This window comes from Camelina sativa, chromosome 11 (assembly GCF_030686135.1).
Source record: "Camelina sativa cultivar CO46 ecotype springtype chromosome 11, ASM3068613v1".
Taxonomy (NCBI): Eukaryota; Viridiplantae; Streptophyta; class Magnoliopsida; order Brassicales; family Brassicaceae; genus Camelina; species Camelina sativa.
In genome coordinates, this window is record NC_141890.1 from 15,392,550 (window position 1) to 15,416,076 (window position 23,527).

Sequence of the window (23,527 nt, forward strand, 5' to 3'; positions counted from 1 at the left end):
AATCTCATTGACCACCAACACACTTTTAATTAACATACATAGATTTTGTTTTATTGGTTTTCGTTTTTAGGTAAGAAAAATAAAATTCATTTTTAATATAAATATATAAATTGGTATATATTAATATATATTTCTGAAAATGTCGATTTCTTTATTATTATTTTTACAAAACTAAAATATCAGATCATGTGAATTATTAACTTTAAAATTAAGTTTTATCTAATAAAATAGGGATATATATTCTTAACACATTCACATATCTTCGACAATTACTTAAACCCCATAATTCAGTATATGGGGTTTTGCAAAAGATAGTTTGACTATGTAGTGCAATCCCTATAATTCAGCATACATTTGAAGACTTTGGAATTCGATGGATCGATGAATAACTCAGTGTAAAGACTATCTTAGTCTAAGGACTAACTCAGTCTTTTTATCTTAGAATATATAGCATTATTTCGTATGTAAATTAATGTCAAACAATTCTACTTTTCCACGTAAGTTGAATGTTCTCATTCGTTTCCACATCAGTATATATCACTATGACTTGATGTAGAGGAATTTTTTGATTGAAAATCATAAGCAAAACTAGTAAAGGAAAAAAACTATTTTCAAAATGAATGATTCACGCATGGTTGGCCAAATGGTCGTGTGCTCGTGTCCACTGAATCCAAACGAACTTTTTATCTTTTAGATATTTTCGTCACCACTAACGTCACAAAATTGCGTTGTCCAATGTTTAGTTAGTGGGGTTTGCTCTGTTTTGTCTTTTTAAATAGTAATATTATTATAACTTTCCCTTTTCACTTAGATCTGTCACTACAAATCTCTCTATAAATCCAAACTACGAAACCATAATTGTAGTATTGTCTCTCGTTACTAACAAAGTAACTAAACCATCCCAAAAACTAAACGAATGGACAACAATAATTCGAAGTCACCCACTGGTCCACACTTTCTATTCGTGACATATCCAGCACAAGGTCACATCAACCCATCTCTCGAGCTAGCCAAACGTCTAGCCGGAACCATCTCCAATGGTAGAGTCACCTTCGCCGCCCCGATCTCCGCCTACCACCGCCGCATGTTCTCTCAAGAAAATGTCCCCGAAACCCTAACCTTCGCTACCTACTCCGATGGCCATGACGACGGCTTTAAGTCGTCTAATTCCTTCGACAAATCTCCTCAAGACGCAATTGCAAACTACATGTCTGATATGAGACGACGTGGCAAAGAGACACTAACCGAACTAATCGAAGATAACCGGAGGCAGAACCGGCCTTTCACTTGCGTGGTTTACACGATCCTCCTCACTTGGGTCGCTGAGCTAGCGCGTGAGATTCACCTTCCTTCGGCTCTTCTTTGGGTCCAACCTGTAACAGTCTTCTCCATCTTTTACCATTACTTCAACGGCTACGAAGATGCAATCTCAGAGATGGGTGATAACCCCTCTAGTTCTATTAAATTACCGTCTCTGCCACTGCTCACTCTCCGTGATCTTCCCTCATTCCTCGTCTCTTCCAACGCCTACGCGTTTCTTCTGCCGGCCTTTCGAGATCAGCTTGAGTCAATGGAGGAAGAAGCAAATCCTAAGATCCTCATCAACAGTTTCCAAGCGCTTGAGCCAGAAGCTATGAGTTCGGTTCCAGATAATTACAAGATTGTCCCCATCGGTCCGTTATTAACCTTGAGAACGGGTTCGTCGAGTCACAGTAAGTACATAGAGTGGTTGGATACGAAATCAGATTCGTCTGTGGTTTATGTTTCGTTCGGGACCATTGCCGTGTTAAACAAGAAACAGCTTGTGGAGCTTTGCAAGGCGTTGATTCAGAGTCGGAGGCCGTTCTTGTGGGTGATTACGGATAAGTCGTACAGAAGTAGAGAAGATGAGAAAGAGAAAGAAGAAGATTGCATAAAGAGTTTTAGAGAAGAGCTCGATGAGATAGGTATGGTGGTTTCTTGGTGCGATCAGTTTAGGGTTTTGAATCATAGGTCGATCGGTTGTTTTGTGACACATTGCGGATGGAACTCAACGTTGGAGAGCTTGGTCTCAGGAGTTCCGGTTGTGGCGTTTCCGCAGTGGACTGATCAGATGACGAACGCGAAGCTTTTAGAAGATTGTTGGAAGACAGGTGTGAGAGTGATGGAGAAGAAAGACGATGAAGTTGTGTTGGTGGAGGGTGAGGAGATACGGCGATGCATTGAGGAAGTGATGGAGGGGAAGGCGGAGGAGTTTAGAGGAAACGCGGCGAGGTGGAAGGATTTAGCTGCGGAGGCGATGAGCGAAGGTGGCTCTTCTTTCAATCATCTTAAAGCTTTTGCCGATGAGCACATGTGATTCGGTCTTAGAGATAACAGTTCCGTAGTTTTCCTTTTCAAATGATACTTGTTCCATTTTACATAGTGAAATTTTGCTTATTTTTATTTGATTCTTTTCATGTTTTTATACAAAAATTGATTTCATTAAAAATGTTATGGCTATTAATAAAATTCTTTAGTGTCTTTTCATAAAATTGGATTGGTGAATATCTTGAAGGTTGTAATGGAGTATCATCTTCTGAAAAAATGACAAAACCCACAATACAATAATTAAACCATCCATTTTAGTAGACAAACACATATTTTCGACTGTTACTAATTAACCACATCGTTCTCTTTGTTAGGAATTCTTTTTTTTTTTTTTACTATTTGTTGCAGTTCCGACAATTCAGCATATTTTAATTCTAAAGACTTTGGATTTGACGAGACAAATATAAACTAGTGCGTAAACTTGGTAAACAAAATGATGATATGAACACCGCTTTTAAGATTGTCTGAGTCAATTCAGTCTTTATCGTTTATATTGCTTATGGAATTTAATGTCAAACAACCTACTTTTTCACGTAAGTTGAATGTTCTCATTCGTTAGATATCACTTTCACTTTAATATATCCGTGTTTGATATATTCTTCCCGTACTACTTGTCTAGGCAGACAACATTGATTCAATGTATCTATCAATAGCTCGACCTTTAACACTCCCGACGACTTACCAACTATTTTACGACACAATTACAACTACCTAATTTTAGTCGTAACTCAGACGTTATTTGTCGACCAAATACAATAGTCGGTATTATAGTCGTTGATTCACGACCATTATACGACTAAACTAAAAAAACTTAATTTTGTTGCATCAAAGTAACTAATTTGGCCATTAAGTAGCGATTATGCCAATTAGTCAGTAATTTGGCTACTAAGTAGTGACTAATGTTTTGGCATTCTACAAATATAAACTATAAAACAAGCATCATATTGTAGCATTCTCATATTATTCTCATTTTCAAAGGTACAAACAAAATCTATGTAAGTAATATCAATTTTTTTATGTTTGCTTTACCATATCTATACTGATTGTTATATAATTTTAGGTGCACCATGTCTTAATTAATTATTAATTGTTTAGACTTGAGGTTTTGTTTTCTATTATTAGTGCAGATGTGAATTGGTTGCAAAGTGAAAAATTACCTTCAAGGTGAAGGTCAAGAAAATGTATATGGATCAGTAGGTCTGAATTTTTAAAATTAGTATCTTCATTTATGCTAAGTCATAAATGTAATTTTAATTTAAAAATAGAAAATGTAATTTTTATTATAGTAAGTATATATGTAAGTAATGTTTTGTAAATTTAAAGTGATCAATATATTATGTAGTGTATATATAAGTAGTATGCTTTAAATAATATGTTAAGTAAATTAAATTATATATTTTTTATAAAATTAATTTTGGGTACTGATTGGCGACAAACAAATGACTAAATTCAAAATATTGGGTTTAAACATGGTTATTACGTGTTGGACCAGATTTTGGACTCCAAAACAAACCCAATTGTTTAAAACATTTTTCACCAACTGATCCGCGACTAATAAGCGACTAAGTTTAAAATATTTTGGGTTAATTAAACCCGGGAATCCATTTACACGGTCCAGCCCATAACCCTAACAAATGAGATAACCCTAATTTTTCAACCCTAATCTCTCATTTCTCACCATCCTCCGATTCTCTCAATCTCTCAATCTTCAATCGCCAAAACCCTAATCTCTCAATCTCATTTCTCACCATCCTTCATCTTCCTCCTGCCGATTCTCACGATGCCTCCTCTTAAGAAGCCTGGACGAAAGAGGAATGTTGTCCCCAACGCTCCTCTCAGACCCGGTGGCTCTAACCCTCCGTCGAAGGTGAGAAAAGTCAACCCTCTACCGCCTCAATACAACTTCACGCCGGCGGCTCAAAATCCCACTACAAGAAAACATGGAATTGCCGACTGCAATTTGCGACTTAAAACACAGTCGCTAAATTTAGCGACTGAGTTGCGATTGTTTTGCTACTCAATAGCTACACAAATAAAACAGTCACCAAATAGACGCTAATTCGATACTAATGTATCATGTCGCATTGTAGTCACCAATTTGCGACTAATTTGGCGACCGGTTTTTCAGTTGCCAATCGTTGCGACTAAGCAGCTACTATTTAGCGACTGATTTATTTAATTTGAGTCTTAAACCAAATTTGGTCCGTAAGAAAACGGCCCAAACCCAAATCGATCTCATCTTCATCCCGAGAAAACCCTAATCCCTCATTTATTTTCTTCCCCGAGAAAATCCTAGATCTCAATTGCCCTCAATCGAGAACCCTAAATCTTTATCCCGTTCTTGTTTCTCTTTTGTTGTTGATGGCCGGAGTAAAGAAAAGAGGAGGAGGAAGAAGAAACCCCTCAAATCCAACTGCTGGAACCTCACAACCGGCAAGTCGAAGACCCGCGAATCTTCCCAGCCAGTATGCCTTCACGTCGGCGAACCAGCAAGACCCAGACATTGATTCTCAGGGAATTCCTGTCCTAATCCTCCAGCCTCCAGCGAGACTGATGCCTAATTACGGAGACTATCCACCTCCAACAAACCTGTTCCAGAACTCGAGGAGCTTTCCAGGAGCATCCCCTTCCGGCGAAGCTCCAATCAGGCGTCCTTTTCCTCAACCTCTCGCCTCTGCGACGGATCCACCAGAATTCTCGAGTCCACTTCGACAGTCTCCTCAACCTTCAGTCACGAATCATCCTCGACAGTCTCCTCAGGTCTCGACTCTACCTCGACAGTCTCCGCTACCTCGACAGTCTCCTCACGTCTCAAATCATCGTCCACCGTCTTCTCAACCTTGGGCTGGCTCTGGATCGCACCACAGTTCTCAAGCGCAGAACTCGCATCAGGAAGAAGAAGACCAAGCTGATTCTGAGGATGACGGTTTAAGGGACTCACATCTACCAGCTCATGTACTCGCTTCTTTACATGCCATGCTCGTCGAGCCAAGCCGTGAGTTGTACACCACTGTCCTCTCTCCCACATTAGAGCGTGGAACTACTTGGTAAGGATTGTTTGTGTAGATTAGATTGATAAGAGTGATTAGAATGATTAGAATTGAAAGGATTGTTTTATTGTTTTAGTAGGTTTGTTTCATAGGATTAGAAGGTTTGTTGTTGTTGATTTGTTGTTGATTAGATTAGTAGGTTTGTTGTTGATTAGATTAGTAGGTTTGTTGGTTAGATTAGTAGGTTTGTTGTTGTTGTCGATTTGTTGTTGATTAGATTAGTAGGTTTGGTGTTGATTATAATTTAACTTTCGATTTGTTTGTGTTTGATTAGATTGATTAGACTTTTTTTACTCGATTTGTTTTCATTTTAGCTGATTTGTTTTTGATTAGATTAGTAGGTTTGTTGTTGATTATAATTTAACTTTCGATTTGTTTGTGTTTTAAGGTTTGGTAAGGACAACGGTAAGATTACCCGAAAGATTACAAAAGTGTTTACAAACAAGTTTGATGGTTCATATTACAGTTGGGATTGTGTTCCTAATCAAAGAAGAGAAAGATACTTCTTGGAATTTACGGTAAACTTCTACTCCTTTCAATTTGATTTATTTATTTATAGTTTTTTTTTTAGAATGGTTGATCACTAACACTAGTTTTCTTTTGTAGAAAACACATACCTGGGATCCCTCACTAACCGGTGTGGTTCAAGAAAAGTTCTATACCATTTGTCAAATCTGTATGAAAGACATGGTTTCCAAGGCAGCAGCTCAGCGAGATCAAGCAAAACCGAGTTGGATTGAGAAAACTCTTTGGAAAGAAATGTGTGACTATTGGAACACAGAAGAAGCCATGGTAAAGAGTGCAACCACTTCAGCAGCTAGAATGTTTGACCGTAATGGTTTTGGCCCTCACAAGCATGTATCAGGGCCGAAGTATTACTTACAAATCGAACAAGAGATGGTGACTTATCCTTTTCATTGTTTAATAAGTTACATCAGATGGTTCATTATCTAACCTTTTCATTGTCTAACTTTTCAGGAAGTGGAATTGGGAATACCGCCAACTATTCCTGAAGTTTTCGTCAAGACTCATACCAAAAAAGATGGGACTTTTGTGGATAAGAAGGCGTAAGCAGTTCATGAGGCATATAAGAAAAAAAGGGAAGCTAAGTTGGCTGCTCTGGACAATGACGAGTCTTTTGATGGTACATCACGTCGATCAGAGCTATCTCACGAGGAGGATGATGAGCTCTTTCTTCAGGTAATGTTGCTTCTTTCTAATATGCTATTAAGTTTTTCATTGGTAATTAATGATGTTAACTTTTTCTCTGTTTTGTTATGCAGTCTACTTTCATAAGCGATAGAGGAACATACTTTGGAGTTGGAAGCCTAGGGAGTTTCATCAACGGCAAGAGGAAGTTCCCTGGAAGCTCTTCTTCTTTCAGAAGCCTGCAACAACAATTTGAAGAAGCTAACCGCAAAATAGAGCAACAAGCAGCTCTACAAGCAGAGCGTGAAGCTGAGGCTTCAAGGGTTGCAGCTGAGAAACAAGCAGAGATCAAACGCTTGGTGAGCTTCCTCAAGACTAACCCAAACTATGTTGCCTTCCTCGAGTCTGAAACGAATAACCTCAACCCTGTTGATGTTCAAAGTTAGGTGGTTCCTTCACTATCCCTCCTTCCCTCATGACCTTAACATTTGTAATGGTTGTACTTAAACATTTGGAATTTGTCTTTGGATGTTTTTTTTAGAACTTATGTATGTTGAGACTTCTTTGTTTAATTTCATGTTTGTTAAGTTTTAGTTATAGTTTTCATAATCTGTTTTGGTATTACAAAATCAAATAATTCAATTTGACCGGATTTACAAGAAAAAAACCTGATAAATCGATAATTAAACAATCGTAAAACAATCACGAAAACGTACACGGATCAGTAACCAAAACAGTCGCAAATGAGTAACCAAATCAGTCACTAAAGCGTTGCAACTCAGTCGCCATTTTAGCGACTGTTTCGCGTGGGAACAACGACCAAAACTATCAGTCGCCATTTCGTAGCTATTTGTCGACTCTTTAGAGACTGATTATTTTAGCAACGCTTTGTTTAGCGACTACAGTTTTCAGTCGCCAAACAGTCGTTACTAGGTATTTGCGACTGTTTAGTGACTGTTTTTGTAGTCGGCAATTCCATGTTTTTTTGTAATGTCATACGCCTCACACGCCTCAAGAACAAGTCCGCGTTTCCCCCCAACTATCGACGTTAGCTGCACCGCAGGTCAGAAACTATCCACCCCCACAGACCCTATTTCAGAACTCCGTGAATCGAAGCGTTGATGACTAACCAACTCGGTCATCACCAGAAGTTCAGAACAATCCTCCGGTTCGATAGAATCCTTTGCATGAAACTGCAAGATCTCCATCTCAGAACTCTCATGCTCCTTCTTCTCAAGGTAACAACTTCGACGAGTCAAATCCAGTGTTGCCGGAACTCCAGAAGGACACGTTGAGGGCTCTTAACGCCATACTTATGGTACCGGACCGTCATACTTTTACCATCGTCCTCTCTCCGGAACCGAAGCCTAACACAACCTGGTATGTAAACATGTTTGTATCTCTAGCTCAGAACATGTTAGAGTTGCTTCTAGATTAGAGTTGCTTCTAGATGAGAGTTGCTTCTAGATTAGAGAATATGTGTGAACTCCATGAACTATTGTTAATTGTTTTGTCGAGTATATGTGTTTTGTCATTCACTATTGTTTATTGTTTTGTCATTCCCAAATCTCTCATCAGTTAGTAGAGTATATGTTTTGTCATGAACTATTGTTTATTGTGATGAACTATTGTTTATTGTTTATGAACTATTGTTTATTGTTTTGTCATGAACTATTGTTTATTGTTTTGTCGAGTATATGTGTTTTGTCGAGTATATGTGTTTTGTCATGAACTATAGTTTATTGTTTTGTCATTCCCAAGTCTGACTTGATTCTTATGTTATGAGGTTTACTTGTGATGCCAAATCACAATTGGTGCGGAAGATTACAAAGGTTTTTACAAACAAATTTGATGGTCCATACTATAATTGGTCATGTGTACCTCCGGATAGACGAGAAAGATACTTCCTTGAGTTTGCGGTATAGTTTTCTGTTATATATCATTCATAGATAGGTTTTAATTGTTGTTTATCACTAACTTAATTCTATTTTCTTTTTCCCTAGAAAACACACACTTGGGATCCATTGATAACAGGGACAGTGCAACATTTTTTCTATGAGATATGTCAACGCCGGATGAAAAACATGGTAAGCGATGCTAGGACTAGTCGAGTGCAACCTAAATGGATCGCGGGTGAACTCTGGAAAACAATGGTTGCGCAGTGGGATACTGAAGAAGCACAGGAAAGGAGTCGAATCTATTCCAATGCTCGTATGTCAGACCGTAATGGTCTCGATCCACACTCGCACTTATAAGGACCAACATCGTATCAACAAGTCAAACAAGGCTTGGTGAGTAACTTTAACTTATGTCTTAACCTTTTTTTGTAACTTTAACTTATGTCTTAACCTTTTTTTTGTTTTTGTAAGAGAAACTTGGGAGACCTGTGAGTCTTGGTGAGGTTTTCAAAGAGACACATACAAGGCCAGATGGTACATATGTCGATCAAAAAGCCGAGAAGATCTTCTCAACTTATGAGAAAAACTTACAAGCTAAGATATCTGAGATCGAGTCAGATCCTTCACGAGCTCAGGAGCTCACAGCAGAAGATTATACGGCCATCTTTCTTCAGGTAAAGTACCATTTTCACAATCTATATTTAAAGAGTCTTCAAAACTTTCATTTTCAGAACTAACAGTTTCATTTTTTCTTTTCTAAGTCCACTGAGAAGGATTCACAAGGTAATCTTTTTGGACTTGGAAGCCTCAATGATCATCTTCAAGATCTTCTCAATGGCAAGAGCTATCAACGAGGAGAGTCGTCATCATTTGTAGCATTGCAAGAGCAAGTGAAGGAAGCTCATCGTATAATTGAAGAACAATTCGCCTATACTACAAAACGTGATGCTGAGATTGCTGCTCGTGAAGCAGAACACTCCAAAGTTGTGGCTGGCCAACAGAAGAAGATAGAGCACTTGGAAAAGTTCATGCGTACGATGTGTCCGGCCTTTGTCGAATTCCAAGAGTCTGAATCAAGTGATGCATCCACCGCCTCTCCAACACAGAGAACAGCTCCTACTTAGGTTACTTCTTAGGCTACTTATTATGGTTTAGGTTCTCTTTTGGTTATTATGAACTTGTCACTTTGGGATGATGTGTCAATCATAGTTTTTTATTGATCATTTTGGCTCTCTTTTTGTAATTGCTAATGTGGTGAACATATTACTATTGTGGTGAACTTTTGGTTATTAAAAATGTGAATTTTAGGTTTCTGTTTCATTAGTAATTCGATTTAAAAAACAAAACAAAAAAATTATGGTTTTAATCACTATAGTCGTCAAACCAGTTATTAAATCTGGCCTAAAGTCGTGGTAACATAGTCATCTAATAGTCGTCCGATAGTAACCAGAGAGTCGCATAATTTAACGACGAATTCACAACTATTCTCAAACTAGTCGTAAACTACTTCTGTCAATATTTTATTAGTCGTAACATAGTCCTCAAATAGTTGTAAATAGTAACGACTAAATTACGACAACGTTTACGACTACGTGCCATAGTCGTAATATTGTCGCTATTTACCGACTATGTTACGACTGAATTTCCTTACCGACTATCGATTTATGACAACAGTTATTACTCGTAACTTAGTCGTTATGAGTGATTTAGTGACTATTTAGTGACTATTAGTGCAGTCGTAAATCACATGCTTTCTTGTAGTGTAAAGATTCTCAGGCTATGTTTTTAAAACGGAACCTGAAACTGAACCATAAAGTCTTTAGATCACTGAGTCAATTGGTCAAACCGGTCGAAGCACCGGTCATTTATTTTTTTTTAATTATAATATTAATTTTATATACACATCTGAACAAAATGTGCCTAAAATAAAAGTTAGACAAATAATATTCAACAAACTGAACTCTTTTTTTGTCAAATATAAATTCATTTTATGTGACAGAAAAGAAGTATCGTAATTATTTAAAAACACATAAAAATCATTTGAAAAGAAGTAACAAACATAACGAAAACTAAAAATATACCTTGTTTACTATATTATCCCACATTGGTCAAGAGAAACCAATAAAAACAAGGAAAAGTCAATAAATAGTAGTATAATTGTAATATTCTAATTGGGCTCAGAGGTTCATGTCTCACAACTCTTAAGATTTTAAAATTGCTTAAACCGGCGGGTCGGTTCAACCTCCAGGTCGCAAATTTTAGCTGATTTTTCCGATTTATTCTGAATCTATAAGAATCACTTTATATAAGATTTGGCTTTTTGATTATGCAAAATATACTTTTCAGCCATCATGATTTTTTTTAAATAGATTTCCTAAATATCAGGGAAACCAGATTTTGGTAGATTTTACCAATTCCTTCATAGAATCCAAAAACTACATTTTGTGGGTTTAGGAAAATATTACGTAACTTTTTTTTTATTTTTTTCTTTTTTGTTTTTCCTAATATAAAAACTATAATAAATTCAATACAACCTTTTTTAAAAAGTACTTATATATAAAAACCAAAAACTAATCAAGTTACTATTCAAGTTTTTGCAAAAACTAAAATCTACACCAAAAACCAAAAACTCAAAAAACCAAAAACTAAAAGCCAAAAACTAACAACTAAAAACTAAAAACTAAAAACCATTTAAAAACTATAAAACATTCAGGGCCTTATAGAATTTTTGACCGGAAGACTTGCGGATTTCCGGTTTAACCGGTCTGGCCTGGGTTTTAAAACATTGCGATGAGGAGACTCATAGAGGAAATATATGTAATACTAGAATTTGTGCACTCGCACATTCGGAATTTTATTTAAAATATTTTCTATTAATATAAATTTTTGAACTCAAATATAATTATTCAAATATTTGAGTATAAACTATATAAATAATAAACTTATTTTACTATATTGTCGAAAATAATGTTTTCTTGACAAATAAATAATTTGATATATATCACGTGATAACTAAGATGACCTTAATAATTTGATATATATTACATTTGCCGATGAGCACATGTGATTCGGTCTTAGAGATACCAGTTCCGTAGTTTTCCCTTTTCAAATGATTCTTTCTTAGTTCTATTTTACAAAATATTTTCGTGAAATTTTGCTTATATTTATTTGATTTTATTCATGTTTTAATACAAATTTTGATTTCATTAATAAATTTAGTAAAAATATACTCGTTTGACACAAATTTGGCAATTAATTGCTAGATTAACACTCCATCATATCCAATAACTAGAATGACACAATTTTTAGGTAAAAAGACTAAAAACCCAGATTTTTTTTTCTTATTTTTTTTTTAAAAACGAAAATACAATATAATATTAAATATTTTGATTTAAAAATATGATTAATGAAAAATATAAAATAATTAAAAATAGACTAAAAACACAGAAAAAATGTTTTTTTAAACGAAAATACATTATAGCATTTAATATTTTGATTTAAAAATATGATTAATGAAAAATATAACATGATTAAAAAATATGATGTTTATTTTTTTGATATAATTTTTAAAAATAAAGTATGATTTAAAATATAATGTATAAAAATAATATTCAAAAAAATGTTTATAAAAATATTATGTATAAAAATATGATTTATAAATATGAAGTTTAAGATATATAGTTTAAATAAGTTTTATTTAAAATATAATGTATGAAATTATAACTAAAAAATAGTGTATATAAGAAGTATTAAAATAAGATTTATGAGAATATAATATAATATATAAAAATATAATTTTAAAATATGATGTTAATTTTTTAAATATGATTTAGGAAAATTAAAATGTATAAAATATGCTTTAAGTATATGAGTTTAAAAATATGATTTATAAAAAATAGAATTAATAAAAATATGACTGAAAAAATATAACTTAAAACTAATATGTTGTCACTATATTTACATTTTACATCTAATAAATTTGTTATCAAACACCAGATTTTTGGAAGCAAATAAAAAAACTGTCATAGCGTAAAAAAAACCTGCCATAACATATGATATACCCATAGGTAATTTTAGCAATTTTTTAAAAATGTTATAAATCTATTATCAAACGACAGTTTTTTTGTTAAATTAAAAAATCGGTTGTAACTTAAAACAAATCTGTTATCGCTAGAGGTCAACCTAGTAATCATTTTTCTGTAAAAAAATCTGTCATGTTACGACAAACTTTTAATCAAGAAAATAAATCTGAAATAACTGTGGAAAATAAATCTGCTAGACATTTTACAAATCTGTCATATATTGTGAAAATTTGTGATGTCTTTATAAATAAATTTGTCATCAAAAATAGATCTGTCATCAATTATAAATCTGTCATAAGTGTAGCTAAAAAAATCTGTCATCCAAAATAAATATGTCATAAAAAATCTGTCATACAAAAATAAATCGGTTGTGTCAAAACAAATCTGTCATACACAAATAAATCTGTCACAACTAGTCCAACACACTTTTGAAAATATTTAGATATTCTTAAAAAAAAATCTGGGAGAGTAAATTTGACTTTATTTTTTTCCTCAAAAGCAAAAAAAGGTATTTTAGGAAAAAAATAACTCATCTAACCCTCACATTTTATGAGTTAATTTAGTAATTAAACTCTTAATTTGGGTCAATCTAGTTTTCTCCCGTAAATTTATGGATTAATAATATTCTTTAGTGTCTTTTCATAAGATTGGGTTGATGAATCATGAATGTCTTGGGAAGGTTGAAATGGAGTACCATCATCTAAAAAAATGACAAAAACCACAATACAATAAGTGAATAAACCATCCATTTTAGTAGGACAAACACATATATTCGACTGTTACTAATTAACCACATCGTTCTCTTTGTTAGGATTTTTTTTTTTTTTTTTGACTATTTGGTGCAGTTCCTACAGTTCAGCATATTTTGTTTCTAAAGACTTTGGATATGAAGAGACAAAGATAAACTAGTGCGTAAACTTGGTAAACAAAATCACCCATGATGATATGAACACCGCTTTTAAGACTGTTTTGATTCAATTCAGTATTTATCGTGTTTATACTGCTTATGGAATTTAATGTCAAACAACCTACTTTTTCACGTAAGTTGAATATTCTCATTCGGTAATATCACGTTCACTTTGATATATATATGTGTTTGATATATTCTTCCCGTACTACCAGACCAGTCTAGCCGTCTAGGAAAAGAACATTGTATATCAATGTATCTATCAATAGCTCAACTTAACGACTCTTAGACAATGTTTTTTAAACTAGCCCGGAGACTGAACCATAAAGTCTTATGGATCACCGGGTCAATTGGTCGAACCGCCGGTCATTTAATTTTTATTTCTTTTAATATTTGTAAAGAATTAATATTAATTATATATATATATATATATGAACAAGATGTGCATAAATAAAAGATAGACAACTAAAATTCAAAAAACTGAACTCTTTTTCAATCAAATAAAAAAATTATCTTTGTTTTATTTACGTGACAGAAAAGAAAGTATCGTAATTGTTCAAAAACATAAAAATCATTTGAGAAAAAATTACAAACATAACGAAAACGTACTAACTTCCATGTAAATTTTTAAAAATGTACTATATTGCAACATATCTCAACTAAAAAAATGCCTTGTTTACTATATTATCCCACACTGATTAAGAGAAACAAATAAAAACAAGAAGAGGTCAATAAATAGCGGTATCAATTGTAATATTCTAATTGGACTTTAAGATTTTAAAATTGGTTGAACCGGCTGGTCGGTTCAACCTCCAAGTCGTGAATTTTAGCCGATTTTTTGGTTTAATCTAAATCCTAAGAAATCCAGTTATTTATAGAAATCCGGACCGGAACACTTGGCATTTCGCGGTTTTAACCATTCTGGCCTGGGTTTTAAAACATTGCAATGAGACTGATAGAGAAAATCCCATTTATAATAAAACGGAAGTACACAACATTGTTTTGTAGACTATATAATTTTAATAAATTGGTTACAAATATGTTATACATTAATGATAGATTAATTGGTTACAAATAATCCAAAAATTTTAAAGAAAATATTCTAAAGAATCATATCATCTAACTTACCATATTAATTTTCTTTATTAAATTATTCATCAAATAAAATTTTTTGATATCTAGCTTAACATATTAATTTGTTAATTATTATTATACTTCACCTCTCATTTTTATATATGAGTCTATTTTGTGAAACAAATAAATTATCATATTATTTATTCTAATTAAAAAATAGTTTTATTTCTGGATATACCATAAGTTGAATTTTTAAAAACAAATATAAATTGTTCAATCTATAAAATATTCAAGCTTTAGTAATATTATTTTTAGAAATAATATCTATTGAATTAAAAATTTTACTGAGTAACAGGTCAAAATTTGAATATTTAATTTTAAAATTACAAAATTATGTCTTATAATGACATTCAAGTCATGATGTAGAATATACATTGTTGAAATAACTTCACGTATATAACCTAATACAACATATTAAAATTTTATTTTAAAATATAAAATATACAAAATTTTGTATAAAATAAAATTTAACCAGTGTTATAGCACGGGTACTTATCTAGAATCAGTAACAATATAAAACTTACAAAATATGTGTCTTTTTTCAAGCCATCATATTTAACATATGATTCTATTACATAATGTTTTATCCAAAAAAACTTTTAAAAACAATTACATAAATTATATTTTATATAAAAATTATAATATAAATAAAATGAATTTCAACTCGTGCTAGTATATGTAATATAATCTAATATAATAACATGATTAGTTTAAAAGATACACCAAATTTAGTTTTAAAAAAAGGAAAGCACGTGCAATTAAAATTACTATATTTACAAATATATATCCACCGTATTTTATTTCATATAGATGGGGTTAGTTGAATATTGCATGTTAAATAGTTTATGTAGGGGTTGGCCAAATGGTCGCTTGTTCGTATCCATTGAATCCAAACGACCTTTCTTTATTTTAGATTTTCGTCATCACTAACGTCACAAAAGTTTTGTCCAATGTTTACTTAGTGGGGTTTGCGCTGTTTTTGTCTTCTAAATTACGTTACTTATTTTCAGTTTTCACTTAGATCTGTGTCAGTATAGTCAATCTCTCTATAAATCTAAACTTGTTGTGTTATGCTCTCTCATTTAGTCAATACTACTAACAAGTAACAACACCATCGCAACACTAAAAAAATGGACAACAATAATTCGAAGTCACCGGCCGGTCCACACTTCCTATTCGTAACATTTCCAACACAAGGTCACATCAACCCATCTCTCGAGCTAGCCAAACGTCTAGCCGGAACCATCTCCGGCGCTAGAGTCACCTTCGCTGCCCCGATCTCCGCCTACAACCGCCGTATGTTCTCTCAAGAAAACGTCCCAGAAACCCTAACCTTCGCTACCTACTCCGATGGCTACGACGACGGCTACAAATCCTCTGCTTCCTCCGACAAGTCTCTTCAAGACGCGACCGCAAACTTCATGTCTGAGATGAGACGACGTGGCAAAGAGACACTAACCGAACTGATCGAAGATAACCGGAGTCAGAACCGGCCTTTTACTTGCGTGGTTTACACGATCCTCCTCACTTGGGTCGCTGAGCTAGCGCGTGAGATTCACCTTCCTTCGGCTCTTCTTTGGGTTCAACCTGTAACAGTCTTCTCCATTTCTTACCATTACTTCAATGGCTACGAAGATGCAATCTCAGAGATGGGTAATAACCCTTATGGTTCTATTCAATTACCGTCTCTGCCACTGCTCACTCTCCGTGATCTTCCCTCATTCCTTGTCTCTTCCAACGCCTATGCGTTTCTTCTACCGGTCTTAAGAGAACAGCTTGAGTCACTGAAGGAAGAAGCAAACCCTAAGATCCTCATCAACACTTTCAAAGAGCTTGAGCCAGAAGCCATGAGCTCGGTTCCAGATAATTACAAAGTTATCCCTATCGGTCCGTTATTAACCTTGAGAACGGGTTCGTCAAGTCAAAGTGAGTACATTGAGTGGTTGGATACGAAAGCGGATTCGTCTGTGCTTTATGTTTCATTTGGGACGGTTGCCGTATTGACCAAGAAACAGCTTGTGGAGCTTTGCAAGGCGTTGATTCAGAGTCGGAGGCCGTTCTTGTGGGTGATTACGGATAAGTCGTACAAAAGCAAAGAAGATGAGCAAGAGAAGGAAGAAGATTGCATAAGTAGTTTCAGAGAAGAGCTCGATGAGATAGGTATGGTGGTTTCGTGGTGCGATCAGTTTAGGGTTTTGAATCATAGATCGATCGGTTGTTTCGTGACGCATTGCGGGTGGAACTCGACGCTGGAGAGCTTGGTATCGGGAGTTCCGGTGGTGGCGTTTCCGCAGTGTACTGATCAGATGACGAACGCGAAGCTTTTAGAAGATTGTTGGAAGACAGGTGTGAGAGTCATAGAGATGAAGGACGAGGAAGGAGCTGTGGTGGTGGAGAGTGAGGAGATACGGCGGTGCATTAAGGAAGTAATGAAGGAGAAGGCGGAGGAGTTTAGAGGAAACGCGGCCAGGTGGAAGGATTTAGCAGCGGAGGCGGTGAGAGAAGGTGGCTCTTCTTTTAACCATCTCAAAGCTTTTGCCGATGAGCATATGTGATTCAGTCTGAGACTCAGAGATGTGCTGCTTAGTTCCATTTTGTATTCTTTACTCTTTTAGTGTCTTTCATTGTTGGCCAAGATTGTTATTACCATGATAATTACAACGGTTTACCATAACACTCTGTTTTTTTATTTGTTCTTTCTTGCTCTGTTTTTAGGGATCACACCATATAATATACAAAATTTTGGATGTTGATTTTGAAGATGATGAAATGTAATTTATAGAAGATGTGAGGATAGATAAGATAGATATACAACAGACACAAATGATACAACCAAATTGTCAGTTTCACTTGGACTTACTTGACCGCCAAGATAACAAAGGAATTGAATGTTGTAGATTGAATCCTGAGTTTCCGAGTATATATGTTCTTTGAGTAACATAAGAATCAAGCACTCAGTGAGCGTTGCGTGTGATCAAGCCCTCGAATATGACATAGAGATCTCTGTTATCGCCTCCAAATATCTCTTCAGCTTTCCTAAGCGTTTCCTGGAAAAAGAGAAAAAAAAAAGAAGAAACAACAATGCCGAATCAATACAAAATCCGAATTTTCTTGTGAGTGGTAAACAAGATTGAGAGAGTATTCTACTTACTTCTCTTGTTTGCTTGTGAGCGTTAAGATCCTTCACATTCCCAAGAAATGCACCAAACTGCTCGTAAGATAATCGGCTCCTGATCAAGATATAGTAACAAGATGTAAAAATGTTACAGACAATGTTGTTGAGAGTTGTTTTGCATGAATTTTCACGGTAGGAGTCTTTACCTGACTTGTCGGAAGAACTCTTTTCCGTCAACCCGAGTTCTTGCTGAACACACAAATAACAAACAAACCGTTAACAATTGTGATGTCCCAAAACCCGCCACAAGAAAAAAAAAAATCCTGGTTTTTTAACTTACCGGTGTGTGAACCAGGCTCTGAGATTGAAATAGAAGATCTAGTATCATCAAGCATGCCTCTAGTAGTAGAGAAGGATACAGAATGACGTCGAGGAGAGAGAGGTCTCGAAGTTGATCTAGGTGTAGCAGAAGCAGACAAAATAGGTGGAGAACCAGGAGGAGTAAGCCGTGGGGTAGCAGTTTGCGATACTACTGGCAGGCTAGCTGATAAACTCGGTTTCTGAGGAGCTGCGATATAACACAACAAGACAAACTGCAATGTTATTCAAATACTTGTGAGTAAAGAAGACACCCAAACAACAAGAGTTTTAGTGGCTTGTGAGAATCAAGATTAACACGATACCATCACTGTTCTCATTGTCTGTTGTAGCAGTAGCTGGTTCAATAGCTTCAGAAGCTTGAGACTGCATTGATGAATGTCTTGAAGGTTGAAATGGAGTATCATCATCTGACAAAAAACCACACAATATAATAAACCATCCATTTTAGTAGGTAAACACAAGATTTCACTAAAATACCCTCACAAGAACTATACCGTTTGGTGTTGGCTTAGCTATTATTTGTGTTGTTCCTGCCTGTTTCAAACCCATAGATATGAATTTATACTTCAAACTTTAAAAGCAAAATAACGACAGTGAAGTTTCAATGTTTACATACATTTTGGTCATCATCTTGAAGAGACATCATAAGCGTCTTCCTAAAACCTTCAAGCTGCACATAACTCACAAAATTAGAAACAAAAGAGACTCAAGTCAAAAAAAATTTAAATGTGAGTTCAAAAATCACCTTAGTGACATCTCTCTGAAGTTTCTTCACAGTATTAGACAACGAAGCATTCTCTCTTATCAAATTCTCCTGCAAAAAAAATCGAAAATAGTCAAAAACCAAATCGGGTCAAAACCAAAAACAAAAGTCAAAACCGGGTTCGGACCTTTTCACCATCAGCAAGAGAAAGCTTATGAAAGGCATCGGAGAGAGAAGCGTCGAGAGACTCAACGTGAGATTGCAGCTCAGCGATTTCTTTGTCTTTCTCGGCGACGAGTTCACGGAGATCCGACGACTCTGATTCGAGAGCGGAGACACGCGTCGAGAGAGCGATTGATGTGATTTTGCGAGCTACATCGAGCTGTTCGAATGGATCGGAAGGTAGAACTTGAAGAACTTCGTCGGGGAGATCGAAGTTTCTCGAACCACTTGTTGTTGTTGTTGTTGTTGTTCCTTCTTCTACTTCTTCTTCTTCTTCAACCTCTGACATTTCTCTTTTTCTTCTTTTAATTATCTTTTTTCAGTTTTTATCGTTTTTTTTTTGTTTGTGTTCTTTATATTCGGTTATGTAATGGTTTAAACCGGTATTAAATTGAAACCGAAATCAGAGTCTAAACCAAACAATTTCGTTGTTTCATGTCGTAATTCATTGGTTTGGGGTTTAAGATTCCGGTTCTGGTTATGTAACGTTATGATTACGATTTGATTGATAGATTTTGGATAAGAGAGAATGTGGTCACATATGGTTTGGCTTTTTGTGTTAGAGTGATATGATTTGAGGTAAGATGTGTGGTATTGAGTTGGGGTAAGCCAAGTTTGTGAGCTGTGTAGAATGGGATAGGACTATTATTAATTTGTTGGACCCTTAAGAAGAGACAAAAAACAATTAAATTTAAAGACTCAATATTGATTAGATTGGCTTTTCCAAATCTTTAGTTTAGATAATTCCTTTTTCTTTTGATTACAAGACTTGAATTTTCATTTACCACTCCTTCAAGTTGTACTATAATATTCATCTATATTTTTCACATTCAATGTATCATATCATTTGTTAGAAACTTGTACACACAAGATCTTTAATAGATAATCCCCTAGTATGATATATATACAAGATAAACAGGGGTCATCTTCTAATGGGTCCAATAGTTATGCATGTGTCCAACTTAAGTTCATGATAAGGTTTCATCATCTGTGTTGTGGGTAGGCAACAAGAGTGACTGCTCAGGATCACTTACTGTTTTGATTGCATCTTCTCTTGCTTTGCCCCAAATCACAGTGTAAAACCCAAAGCTTAGTATCACTGATCCAATCACACTGCCCACACAAAACAGATGCATGCAAAATTATATGTAGTTAGTCACATAATCTTTGAATCTTATTACCCAATAACCGAAAAAACCTACACCGGTTATTAGCTATTGAGTTGAGCATTATGCATTCGAAGTTCATGAACTAAACATGACAACAACCTAGAGTTAAGTTCTTATCACTTATGCTCTTGAACAGAGAGACACTATAGTTGAAAGTAAGAAGATGAAAGTTGTGGTACCTCCCAAGGTGAAGAGCATCGCCAAGGAATATAGCAGCCATGGCGACTGCAATTGCAATAGACAATGGTTTGAACAAGGATACGTAGACGGGACCCTTCACATGCAGACCCCATGTGTGAATAACTGAGCCCAATGATGTATCAAAGAGTCCCTGAAGCAGAGTGTTAGTTTCTTAGCTTTAAGATTTGATCTCTCAACTTATGAGGTTTGATGTCTCACCGAGTATATGACTGAAGCAAGGGAAAAACCCGGTTTAAGCTGCCAAGAACTCAAGTCTTTTTCTACAATTAGACATATCGTCGCTGAGATGACCATTGCACATAAGTTGTAGCAGAAGACTACAGCTATCTCTTCAGGATATATCTCCATGATATGAGTCTGAAATCATGTACAGCTGACGAATTAAGCTCAATGTTATGCGTTACCAACAAACCCAAAATCTGTTTCCTGAATCAGCTCAAGTTTATGTAATACCTGAAGAATAAACCAGACTGAAAGAAGCAAAAATTGTAAACCGAGCAAAAGGCCTCCTATTATCCAACTTGACTCGAATGAAGTAAACGATGCAGCAACAAGTAGTTTTGGGCCTTTATACAGAACAATAACCAGAGCACCAGATATAGATACTATTGTGCCAATGATTTTAGCCTGAGTTGCAGAGCTTCTTAACATTACTTGTTCCATCCTTTAAAAGTCCGAGTCACCCAAGGAAGCAGAACAAGTCACCTAAGTTAGATAGAGTTACAAACAAATCTCATATCTAGATTGTCCAACATTACCGCAAGGTTTTACTTGTTTGAACTACTCCATAATTCACACAGTTAATGGCTTCAGATTTTTTTCTATGTTTTGGTATCATTTCATGTTGAGTGTAACAGTGTCAAAAAAACATATCTTTTGTATCGTTATAGTATGGAAACACCCGGTTTAGAAGAAAGTGGAACCTGAAGAAGACGGCAAGCATGAAGGTGAAAGCTGGTGTAAGATTGCTGATGGCAGAGGAAAGAGTAGGGGAGCTATATTCTATACCTTTACAGCCAGCTACCCGCGACGTGAGCCTGTTTCACCCTCAAGTTAGCAAAGTAGACAACAAAAACCGAAAAAATGCTCAGAGATCAAGAAGCATAGTGATATACTAATACCCGAGAAGTGCAAGTAAGAAAATCTTGAAGAAGAGAGGAGACTTGGCTGAAGGTAAACTTCTTGACCTGAATATGTAAAATAAGTAAGTTCATATTCTTGAAACAGGGCAACAGTAGCTAATCGAGCAGACCAAAGTACCTTCCAAAGATGAGGGAAAGTAGTAAAAGGACAAGGGTAGCACCAACATAAGAGTAGAACACAAATACATAAAAGCTGAATCCTCTTAAGGTAGCAGCCTTGAACAGTGTGCTCGATCCAACCGTGGTACACTCGACTGCGACCATAGCAGCGAACGGCACAACATCTCGTTTAAAGTACTTCCAAGACACTGTCTCTTCTCTCATGATAAGATTTATTTGGTATCCAGAATTCTCAGATAGTATCTCAAAGGCTAACGTGAGTTTAGAAGCAATCATGGTATAGATGGTCAACTTAACTCCAATACATCATTAGTGACGACAGTATGAAAAAAAATATCTCAACTTTACCAAATACTTTACACCACAAGGATCATTATTCTAGGGACCCCTTGATAAGGAACTTTTCCCATTATAGCTCTTAATACCTTAATCTCAATCATTCATTAGAATAAATTTCTACCTTCCACTTATCTAAAAAAAAAAGAGAAGTTCCATTTGAACAATCTTCTCCAGTGGTTAAGACTTTTGTTATATGTTTGCTAATTTGGTGTTGTATCAGATGCTCAATAGTCAGGCTCTGCATCAAATTGTATCAACAACAACAGTCACGAGAACCTCCATCAATATTAGCGTCATCATAAAAGAACAATTGATCTTTCCACCGTAATCAGCCCCAAATCTGAAACCTCCATCAATATCCTCTGACAAACCCTAAAGCATCACTGACCTTTTGATTGGTATATCCGGTGATCGCATGGTGGATCCAGAGGATGAGAATATTGAACCTTGCACCTCATAATATATATACCTGGTGCATTCATTACGCCATTAAAATCAATCTTCAAAGAAAAACTAAACAATTTATATGTTTGTATTTGTAAAATTGAACTTGTAATAAGTGTTTTTATTTTTATTTTTTTCTGAAAATTCACTAAAATACACAAATTTAAAATATACATTAAATGATAAAAAAAAAACCTTGCTGATTGATGCCCAAAAAAAAAGTTGATTACAAAAAAAATAAAAGAGCATACTCGCCTAAAGTGTGTAGTCTTTTTACCATTTATTTCAATAGACTAATATATAAAATTCCATATTTGTTTCTCAATTATTTGTACTTGTTTCTTTCAATCATGACATATGCTAAAAAAAATTGTTTGAATAGTTTTGGCGAGATTTAATCAATTACTATGAAAAATACAAAAGCAAAAACAATGAGAAGGAACACATATTTTTTTTTTTAAAGATAGAAAAACGAGGAAAATAATTAACAACGATGGAAATCTATCTTAATATGGTTAAGTGATAAAATATCTCACCTAATTTTTCAGACATTTTTTTATCAACTTTATAAACGATGGATTACAAATTTACAACCCATTTTGTTACCTTTCCGGATCTTGTCAAAGTGTTCGATCGTTCACATCTTCCACGTGACCGTCACAATTTATGAGTCTTTGGAGTGATCTGATAACAAAAAAAAACAATCACCAGAAAGTTCGATGGAGCATGATACACAGCCACATACTCCCATAACATTCAGGTCCCTTGGTTAACTCGAGCTAGTTATATGAATGTATAAGACACTTCCAGATTCTTCGGAATTTCTGAAGATGTTCTCAGGTTATGTCAGTCATGTTCGCATCATCAATTTAAAGGGTTTAGCGTTTAAGATTTGGGAGTTTGAAGTTTAGCGTAATGTACTAATATATATAAACATATACAAGTTAATATATATTTTTATTTATTTGCAACACAGTATACAAAACAATTTATATTGTAAATTATAATGATGTATGTGGCCACATCCATCTCCTCGAACAGTGGAACCTGGCTAGTCGCATTCACAGCGACCACCACCACAAATAGTTTTAGGTTTGTAATCCATAAATCTCAATTATTTCC

General features: G+C 34.9%; 3 protein-coding genes and 2 pseudogenes across 10 annotated transcripts; 3 read left to right on the forward strand and 2 right to left on the reverse strand.

Moving 5' to 3' along the window:
- The first annotated feature begins 748 nt into the window (after positions 1 to 748).
- LOC104723603 (UDP-glycosyltransferase 75D1) lies at positions 749 to 2,513 on the forward strand. The gene has a single exon (XM_010441986.2). It carries the CDS (start codon positions 917 to 919, stop codon positions 2,336 to 2,338), a length of 1,422 nt encoding a protein of 473 aa, XP_010440288.1. The 5' UTR covers positions 749 to 916; the 3' UTR covers positions 2,339 to 2,513.
- Positions 2,514 to 4,129: 1,616 nt separating this feature from the next.
- LOC147934028 (uncharacterized) lies at positions 4,130 to 6,994 on the forward strand (annotated as a pseudogene).
- An 8,512-nt stretch (positions 6,995 to 15,506) lies between these two features.
- Positions 15,507 to 17,243, forward strand: LOC104723602 (UDP-glycosyltransferase 75D1 pseudogene; annotated as a pseudogene). The gene has a single exon (XR_015571209.1). The product of XR_015571209.1 is annotated as a UDP-glycosyltransferase 75D1 pseudogene (transcript).
- Positions 17,244 to 17,322: 79 nt separating this feature from the next.
- On the reverse strand, positions 17,323 to 19,318 carry LOC104723600 (uncharacterized protein At4g15545). Its single transcript, XM_010441985.2, has 9 exons — positions 18,956 to 19,318; positions 18,811 to 18,879; positions 18,682 to 18,735; positions 18,560 to 18,599; positions 18,368 to 18,472; positions 18,025 to 18,252; positions 17,891 to 17,933; positions 17,721 to 17,799; positions 17,323 to 17,616 (listed from the first exon to the last, which is right to left on the reverse strand). Exons 1-9 carry the CDS (start codon positions 19,277 to 19,279, stop codon positions 17,524 to 17,526), a joined length of 1,035 nt encoding a protein of 344 aa, XP_010440287.2. The 5' UTR covers positions 19,280 to 19,318; the 3' UTR covers positions 17,323 to 17,523.
- Positions 19,319 to 19,738: 420 nt separating this feature from the next.
- LOC104723604 (WAT1-related protein At4g15540) lies at positions 19,739 to 23,307 on the reverse strand. 7 transcript variants are annotated; one of them, XM_087472024.1, is made up of 9 exons: positions 23,012 to 23,307; positions 22,350 to 22,430; positions 21,621 to 22,199; positions 21,482 to 21,547; positions 21,284 to 21,397; positions 20,814 to 21,065; positions 20,559 to 20,717; positions 20,339 to 20,490; positions 19,739 to 20,103 (listed from the first exon to the last, which is right to left on the reverse strand). In XM_087472024.1, the coding sequence occupies exons 6-9, from the start codon at positions 21,021 to 21,023 to the stop codon at positions 19,959 to 19,961; spliced, it is 666 nt and encodes a 221-aa protein (XP_087328150.1). In that variant the 5' UTR covers positions 21,024 to 21,065; positions 21,284 to 21,397; positions 21,482 to 21,547; positions 21,621 to 22,199; positions 22,350 to 22,430; positions 23,012 to 23,307; the 3' UTR covers positions 19,739 to 19,958. The 7 variants fall into 7 exon arrangements, with proteins under 7 accessions (XP_087328150.1, XP_087328147.1, XP_087328152.1 ...); XM_087472021.1 differs by lacking the exon at positions 23,012 to 23,307 and adding an exon at positions 22,601 to 22,684 and having other exon boundaries at positions 20,814 to 21,024; XM_087472026.1 differs by lacking the exon at positions 23,012 to 23,307 and adding an exon at positions 22,601 to 22,684.
- Between the last annotated feature and the right edge of the window lie 220 nt (positions 23,308 to 23,527).

Bases quoted from the DNA above. Each gene is read 5' to 3' on its own strand.
- LOC104723603 (XM_010441986.2), top strand. From the start codon at position 917: ATGGACAACAATAATTCGAAGTCACCCACTGGTCCACACTTTCTATTC.
- LOC104723600 (XM_010441985.2), bottom strand. From the start codon at position 19,279: ATGTCAGAGGTTGAAGAAGAAGAAGAAGTAGAAGAAGGAACAACAACA. The intron at 18,473-18,559 runs GTATAGTTCTTG...GTTTTTTGTCAG, and splicing joins AGCTAAGCCAACACCAAACG to ATGATGATACTCCATTTCAA. The intron at 17,934-18,024 runs GTAAGTTAAAAA...TTGTGTGTTCAG, and splicing joins AGAGCCTGGTTCACACACCG to CAAGAACTCGGGTTGACGGA.
- LOC104723604 (XM_087472022.1), bottom strand. From the start codon at position 21,898: ATGATTGCTTCTAAACTCACGTTAGCCTTTGAGATACTATCTGAGAAT. The intron at 20,718-20,813 runs GTATTACATAAA...ACATGATTTCAG, and splicing joins CAGTCTGGTTTATTCTTCAG to ACTCATATCATGGAGATATA. The intron at 20,104-20,338 runs GTACCACAACTT...TTGTGTGGGCAG, and splicing joins GATGCTCTTCACCTTGGGAG to TGTGATTGGATCAGTGATAC.